The sequence below is a fragment of the Gastrolobium bilobum genome, unplaced genomic scaffold (assembly GCF_033153095.1).
Source record: "Gastrolobium bilobum isolate Gb01-03AN ecotype WA unplaced genomic scaffold, APGP_CSIRO_Gbil_v1 utg29653, whole genome shotgun sequence".
Classification (NCBI taxonomy): domain Eukaryota; kingdom Viridiplantae; phylum Streptophyta; class Magnoliopsida; order Fabales; family Fabaceae; genus Gastrolobium; species Gastrolobium bilobum.
Genome location: NW_026896310.1, coordinates 134,228 through 142,898, shown reverse-complemented (window position 1 = coordinate 142,898; position 8,671 = coordinate 134,228). Strand labels below are relative to the sequence as shown.

The 8,671-nt window shown below is 33.8% G+C and overlaps 1 protein-coding gene across 2 annotated transcripts; it reads left to right on the top strand.

Annotated features, from left to right (window-relative positions):
• The first annotated feature begins 6,135 nt into the window (after window positions 1–6,135).
• LOC133298829 (expansin-A6-like) lies at window positions 6,136–7,896 on the top strand. Of its 2 annotated transcripts, none has more exons than XM_061498195.1 (3): window positions 6,136–6,353; window positions 6,491–6,821; window positions 7,327–7,896. In XM_061498195.1, the coding sequence occupies exons 1-3, from the start codon at window positions 6,203–6,205 to the stop codon at window positions 7,634–7,636; spliced, it is 792 nt and encodes a 263-aa protein (XP_061354179.1). In that variant the 5' UTR covers window positions 6,136–6,202; the 3' UTR covers window positions 7,637–7,896. The 2 variants fall into 2 exon arrangements, with proteins under 2 accessions (XP_061354179.1, XP_061354178.1); XM_061498194.1 differs by having other exon boundaries at window positions 6,137–6,353; window positions 6,503–6,821.
• Window positions 7,897–8,671: the final 775 nt, after the last annotated feature.

The window sequence follows — 8,671 nt, the reverse complement described above, 5'->3', positions numbered from 1 at the left end:
TTCAATCGATCAAGCCCGTGGGTTAATCGATTCAACATGGGGCATATGAGTGGACTATTTTGGGCGAGGGCAAAATGATTATTTTTTAATTGATTAAGGGCAAAAGGGTAAAAAAAAAAACTTATAGTTTGCATTGAACAAAATATATATGTTTTTGGTCAAAACCAACAACATAACACAATACTTGATTTATCTCTCTCTATAATCCATGGCAACAGAAAACAGAGTTACATTATTTCATTTTATAGGTTTTTTACCTTGACTCACCTTTAAATAAAAAATTATCACATTGAGACCCAAAAACAACTTTGTGGGATAGTCAATACATACAAGCCTACAATTTTAGGGACTAATTTTTATTCTTATCCATTAATTTAATATGAAATATGTGGTATATTTAATTTTTAAATGATTAGAAGATGAATATATAAGTTTATTGTATTTACTGTTATAACAGATAAAATTATTTCTTTGAACTATTATTTTTTTCTTAAACATCAAAATAACATCGTATTGAGATTATAACACATAATTTCGTCTCTTATAATAGAAGAAATATTTTCCCCCAAACTTATTTATTTATGGCTTTTAAGGGGATAAGATATTATGCTTATTTTTTCATAAATATTTTTACTTACTTTATATATAGGGTTTTATAAGAGTTATGTTGTAGGAAAAGTGATTGTGTAATGTTATAGAGATTCGTTTTGCGTGCCGTAATTTTTCTTTTTTCTTTTTTATTCAAAAAGTGTGGTCCCCACAAAATGTTTTGTGTGTAGGAAATTTTGTTGTGTCATGTTAAATGACAAATGTAAATCCCATATATATATAGGGTTCATTTTTTCTGCAGTAAGTCAATACGACGTCGTTTTGTGGCGGAAATCATAGTGTTTTTATAATTTTAATTTATTTCAGGTTATAATAGTCTTTATATTTATAAATTTTTTAATATTTCAATCCTAAAACGACGTCGTTCTCGGAATAAATGCAGATAACTTATCTGCATTAACTGCAGAAACTTTTTCCCCATATATATATATATATATATTTATATATTTGGATACAAGTGAGAATTAAAACTTATTCGATCTTATAAATCTCTATAATCGGTTGAGAGTAACAATGCGGTGAGAAGTAAATAATAAAAAATATAGATATAATATTCGATCTGACTTTTTAAGTGAAAGTGAAGGATATATTTTAAAAATTATTTTAGAAAAAAGATTAAAAGTACATTTAGAACTTTTTATAAAAAATAATTCCAAAAAATAAAAAAGTTATAAAATATTTTTTAAATATCCAACCCTATCATTTGTTATTGTTAGAGAAAAATAAAATAATTAATGTAGCTTCAACTTAGTTTAAATTAATTTTGAGTTAAAATAATTCTTTACTTGGTAAGTGGTTTTGGGCTATGAAGCACCGACACTTCAAAAATTCTGACGTGTCGTGTCCGACACTTCTCGACTCTCTCCGACATTTCGACACTCCCCGACACTTCAACTCGCGTTATAGAAATTCAAAAGAAGGTTCAAAGGTTGTGTTGCGTTGAGTTTTTAGTTCCAACTATTAGATTCATTGGATTACAATTACCATTTGATTGAGTTTAATATAAATATTCATGATATCTTATGTTTCTTTGCAAAATTGATAAATATTATAAGTTTAGTTTCATTTTTTTGTTAAATTATTGAATATTAAATATAATATACACTACATAAATAAAAAATATTATTTAATATCAAAACGTGTCCTAACGTGTCGAAATCTAATATTTTTTAGAATTAACGTATCGGAGTATCGTGTCGTATCGTGTCACATGTCCCGTGTCAGTATCGGTGCTACATAGGTTATGGGTCCTTAGCACAATTAGGCAGTGTTAGTAAAATCGAACCGACCCGACTGAGTTGACACGAGAACCGATAAATCGGTCCGGTTGGAGCAACGAATCGGCCTTGCATCAAAACCGGTGCGACTCGGTCCAACCCGACTAGTTTTCATGAAAATCAATTACCCGGGCCAGTAGGTTAACCGGTGACCCGACCTGGTCCAAAAAAAAAATTCCAAAATTATTTTTTTTTTTATAAAAAAAAAATCATAATGGACTTTTTGAGTATTTTTTTGCTTATTGATTTACATAAGTTATGTACCTACAACATTAATATTATCTCAATTATGCACTTTGTAGAAAATTTTGATTTGATTTGATTTATAGTTAGGGATGTCATTTTCTGAACCTAAAGTCTCGTATCACGATTATTATATTTTTGTTTGATCCTTTATTGGATAATAATATGTGATTTATTATTTTTTATATTAAAATATTTAAAAATTTATGTATATTTTTTAGATATTTGAGTATGCTTATAATTTTTTAATATAAATTATAAAATTGCATATAATTACTGGTCATGCGGTTGAACCAGTGGCCCACTGGTTGAACCAGTGACCCAGTACCTTGACCGAGTCAATGACCGGGCCGGTTTTAATAACATTGAAATTAGGACTGGCTGAGTGTGATGCATTATTTATCCTTCAAATTAGGGGTGCAAATAAGCTAGGCTATGGCTTAAATAGGATAGGCCTATGTAAAAAATATTAGGTATGGTATGACCGGTTAGCCTGTGTAGGTATCAAATTACAAATCTGACCTGACTTATATTTAAAAAATAAAAGCTTTGGCCTAAGTATGTTAACCTGTTTAAGCCTATTAAACATTCAACAATTAAAATAATAACTAAAAAAATATTACTTTATTTTTCAAAATTATTAAAATAATAATTTTATTTATTTTATTTAAAATAAATAAAATGATATAGGCCGACCTGTAGGCTTATAAGCCCGACATATACAAAAAAAGCCCATGACCTATTTTCTCAATAGATTTTTTTAAAAGGGTATGCCTGTTTTATTTTATTATTTATAATAGGCCAAACCTGAATATAGGCTAGGTCGTAGGTTCTTATAGATTGACCTAGTCTATTTACACCCCAACTTCAAATCGAATTAAACCTCATTTGAGGGAGATATGTTAGGAAAATATAAAACCATGTATAATCACCTAACACCTTAATCTTTTTAGTTGAAGTAATTCTTTTCAAGTATGTAAGCAATGAAATAGATAAGCTGGTTTTGACTGAGCACGGCTAGATTCATATTGGAGCAATTTTTTTTATATATATATTTTTTAAGGATATATTTCTCACGTTACATAAAATAAATGTAATTACACGGGATAAATTATACTTATCTTATATAATGCATAATAAGATAGGTGGAACTCACTAACTAGAAGAGAAAAAAAAAATGAACTCATTTTATTTTTTTATATATTGTATAAAATAATTTATTTCATACGAAACAAATTTTTTTTTTATTATTCTTATATCTCGAACTTAAGAATATTAAAATTGCTTGTCATTTAAATCAATAATTATTGATAGATATCTGTACTTGTTTCAGCTTTTATTATAAGGTTGCTGTTGGGGCACGAATCATAAATAAAATAATAAAAGAAAAGAAAAGTGATTGAACGATTCACAGTGATTTATTCAGTGGTTGGGATTTGGAGTTGCGAGTAAGAGTAACGCCGTATCAGAGACAATGATGTGGCCTTCGTTGGGCTGGTCCCAAATGCCCCAAATCCTACAGCAGGCCACATTAGATCAATTACGGGTTACGTGTATCGACATTATTGGTCCACGCGTATCATATCTGTTTGGAATGGCCTTCTCTGCCCACAACCTGTGTGGGAAGCACATGGTATTGGTGTGCCTTTGGTGGAGGATGTCACAACCGCATGTGCCAAGCACGCACCCTCTCACTTGATTATTTTTTTTCACCTTCGGTTGTCCCATAATCATATTTCAACATGACCAAACCTGATTACGGTTGTTGCAATTAATACAATTTGAATTTGAGCCCGTGAATGCGTCATGTCCCCCAATTTCAGGTTACAAACTAACAATGTTGTGTGTCCCAATTGAAAAAGAGTAATCCTCAGTCACCCCTCACAAGGGACCATTACTCAACAATACCAATCATTTTATTATGCTTATTGCTAGGTTTAGCAATTGTTGGTTTATTTCGTCAAAATGAGAAAGTTCCCATAGGAGAATTCAAACGGTGAATAATAACAAAATATAGAAGACAAACAGGAAGCTGGGGCATCCAATGCAGCTAAGTTACGTCAGTTGAATGATTAGTTAAAAGTTAAAACTAACATACATCTCTAGGCCAGTTTCAAAGAAAAAAATAGAAAGTGCTTCAGGGTCAAGGAATGATGCCCCGAGGAGCAGGTACAGTTTAAAAGTTAAATGTGCTAATGTGAGAAAGAAGGAAGAGGCATGCGTAAATAGCAATCCGCTGGCAGAAAAAAGAAGTGCGAAAGAGCTGGTTTGAATCTTGACTTTAGACATGAAGCTTCATCGTAGTAAGTATAGACTAAACTGTAGTGTTTTTTGCGGGTGCGGCTCGAGAGATAGAAAAGAAAAGGGAGGGAAAGGTTACAGAATGTGGATGTCCACTGTGTCCCACTTTTACAGTTAAAGCCAATTGGGACCGGGGTCTAAGGACCGATGATTACGGTGACTAAAGGGGTGAGTTAGGGACCCACCCCACACGTTGGATTCTCAATCCCTTTTGTGTCGTTTTACTCTAAACTAGCCTCAGCTGTGAAGCATTTGTCTTCTGTTTCATCATTCACTGGGATTTGTTACTTTGCAATTTGCATTCCCATCCAACCTCGTCCTCTCTCCTAACTTACAAGTCACTAACCCATTTAATAATCAATAAAATCTTTAGTGGCCCCACCACTCTTCCTCTGATTACACCCGCTCATCACGCCTTAAACAGTCCACCCTCTAAATCTTTGGTCGTTTTAACTTTTTAACCTTTGCCATTTTCTTTTTTTAACTTCTTTTGTGTACTCTACTCTCTTTTTTTTTTTTTTTTTTTGCAAAAGTGTGTACTCTACTCTATAGTCTCACTTTATTTTACTAATAATCTATGCTCCACGACACTGTCACTATACAAAGGAGCCTACCCCTTTTCCCGTTTATAACCCTCGCCTTTGCTTTCTGATGTCACATAACTTCATCATGATGTCAAATAGATTCCAGGGGCGCTTTTGTCCATCGGCTTTGAAGTTTCCCTAAAGATTTGGTTCACTTATTTGTCCTTTTCATATTATCTGTTCTGCTTTTATTTTTATAATTTTTATGTTTTTCCTTACATTTATATTTCCTATTTAACAATCACATAATAAGTATATATTCGAGGAACATGCAGTTTCGCGAAATTGTTTTTTTAAGGACAGTGGGCGAGAAACAGGAAAAATAAGCGAAAAATTCCTAAAAGAAATAAAGGAAATTAGAACAGGTTTTTCTTAATACTCGCTTGTTAAGAGCGTAATTAGTAATCTCCAAGAAATCTAGGGAAAGTGAGGCACTGTGCGTGGTGGATCCCACATGCAATCCGGTATGTCTGAATACAATTGGAAAAAGTGGTCTATACGCGTTCAAGGATAAAGTAGCTACTAGCTAGGTATCGATACAAAAAAATTATATATATATATATATTTGTATTTTTTTTGGCATGAAAATAATATATTTTTTTGGTTTTTTTTATAAATCACATATAATTTTTAAGACTTTATTAATCTCATGCAATAGGAGAGAACTCTCTCCTGCACTAGAAATAATCATGTATGAGACCCATTTATTATAGAAAAAGAAAAGAAAAATTAAAAAATAACACAAAAAATCAATGTACGTGTAACATAAAAATATATTTTCCCTAATTTTTATGGGTAATAAATTCTGTTGGTGCCAAAAGTATTTACATTATCATAGAATTAGCTCAACCAAATTTCTTTTTCGCAATGACAAAAACTTAATCCGAGATATTACTTAAACGAAATCAAATATATTCTACTCTGAACCAACTTTATTTAGTAATATTTATTTTTGTTTTAAATTGCACAAAGGTCGTATTTAATAATGATAGAAAAGTTTGAAAATTCCAAAAATTGCCCCTGCAGTGCAAGCTGTCACTAGCGCTTCCCCTACTCCATAAATAAGTAGTCCACTTTCTCTCCTACCCAATCACCTCTCATCCCACCTTCCTCTATTCAGACTCTGAGGTGTTTGTTAATTTTCTTATTCCTTGTGTCAAGTGAAAGAAAAAAAAAAGGAAAGAAGGAATGGCCGCCATAGCCAATGTGCTCTGCTTTTCGTTCATTATATCATTAACTTGGATGGTTGAAGCTCGAATCCCAGGGGTTTACTCTGGGGGTTCTTGGCAAACTGCTCATGCTACCTTTTACGGAGGAGCTGATGCTTCCGGCACCATGGGTCTGTAACTCCCCATCTTTGTTATTCTTAAAATGTAGCATATAAAAATAAATAAAAAACTCTCTTTTTACCTGCATTTTAAGGTAAAGAGAAAATTACTTTGTGTTGTGTTGGTGAAATGTGATTTGTTTGTTGAGTTGGTGTTTCAGGGGGAGCGTGTGGGTACGGAAACCTGTACAGCCAAGGGTACGGTGTGAACACAGCGGCATTGAGCACAGCACTTTTCAACAATGGCTTAAGCTGCGGTGCGTGTTTTGAGATCAAGTGCGCAAACGACGGGGAATGGTGTCACTCTGGGAGTCCATCCATCTTTATCACCGCAACTAACTTCTGTCCTCCTAACTATGCTCTTCCAAACGACAATGGTGGATGGTGCAACCCTCCACGCCCACACTTCGACCTTGCCATGCCTATGTTCCTCAAAATTGCCGAGTACCGTGCCGGCATCGTCCCTGTCGCCTATCGACGGTGAGCCTTTTTCTTCTTCGGTCATTTCACTTTGTTTATTTAACTTTTTGCTTTGGTAAACGATTCAGAACACTGTTGTTGTAGTACTAGGTACGAAAATGTGTAGGAGTCTTGACTCGTCACAGTGAAAGAAAAAGAAAGAGAAACTGCTATTTTGACCCTAACTATTCCCTAAATAGTTCATTTAGATATGGTTACTTGAGTCAATGCGTTTGTGATTTGATTATGTAACATTCTGCACTCTACAGTAATGATGGGGTAGGGTTCTTTATAGCTTTTGTCAGAAAATTTGGGTTTTTTATTTTATTTCTGAAACCTTCGTTCTGATTAGGACGATCACGTGATGAGGATGGCTGTTCGTTAAGCTTGAGGATGTTCTTTTTTTATGTTTTTTTTTTTTTTTATAATTTGGATTTAGTTTTTAGTCACTTTAATATATCTTATGTATCGTATGAAGCATATGAAAAGTCAAAAGTGGTGACCACATTGGTTGGTATTTACGCAGGTTGCCATGCAGAAAGCAGGGTGGGATACGGTTCACAATAAACGGTTTCCGTTTCTTCAACTTGGTTCTGATCAGCAACGTCGCGGGTGCAGGGGATATCGTGCGCACGTACGTGAAGGGCTCTCGGACCGAGTGGATGCCGTTGAGCCGAAACTGGGGTCAGAACTGGCAGTCGAACGCTGTTTTGGTGGGCCAGGCCCTGTCCTTCCGTGTCACGGCCAGCGACCGCCGCACCTCCACCTCTTGGAACATTGCTCCGGCCAGTTGGCAATTCGGTCAAACTTTCACCGGGAAGAATTTTCGGGTCTAATCATCGTCAACGACAACATCCTTAAATACTTTTTATTATTAAAGAAAAACTCGATTTTTAGGTTTCCCGCCAATTAAAATTTTTTCTAGATGGTGTTTTTTTTGACTGGGTTGTTGGCGACATTGTGAGAGAGGAAGTGACAACTTAATTGTGACTATGTTGTTGGTTTTTCTTTCTGATTGGTGGGTTTTGATGTATTATGGCGGTACGTGTGTGCGATAGCACTTTAAATTTGTATGGTAGACTAGTGGGTGTAACTGTAAGGGAAAGGGAAAGGGAAAAGGGATATGGGATGAGACGAATTCTAGGGAATGCTGAAGTGGCTAATCAAAATGGTGGCCCGCAGCTAACTTGTATTTTTATAGAATGGTGTTATATATGTATTACAATTTGCTCTGTGTTTTTAAGGAAGTGTACTGTGGTTAACTTGCGTAGTTTAAGTTAAAGGGTGTTTAAAACTGAAACAATTTAATCGCAATAAAATAAATGAGCCGAAAAATTATAATATTAAAATTAATTAAACTAAGGGAGAATAGCCTTCTGCTCTATGACTCATCTTTTTTTTTTACAATTTTTTTTTTATTTCTTTAAATTAGTATATGGTGGGACTTACTAGAAAACTGTGTGTGTTGCAAAAAAATTTCTTCCCGTCAAAGGAGAAGAACAAAGCCCATAAACTAATTATAAGTCAATCTGATTCGCTAACATCTATATGTCTGTGTCGTTTAACTTTTTTTTTTTTTTGGTAGAGAATAGAGATTTAACTACTTAACTGTATGCATTTGTTATCTTCTCTTCATTTTTTATTTTTTTTTGCCTTTTCTTCAGAGGGGTCAAGTTGTTCACAGCTACAAATTATTATCAATGACCAAGATAACAATCACAGCTAACTTCTTGAGAAATAATAGATGAAATGCTTTAATTGAAGCAGGTAGGCTTAAATTCAAGTGGTCTTACTCTTACCTGACTAGGAGGGAAATGGAACCAATTGGCCTTGGTGACTTTTAAGTTTAGATAAAATTATTTTTAACACAT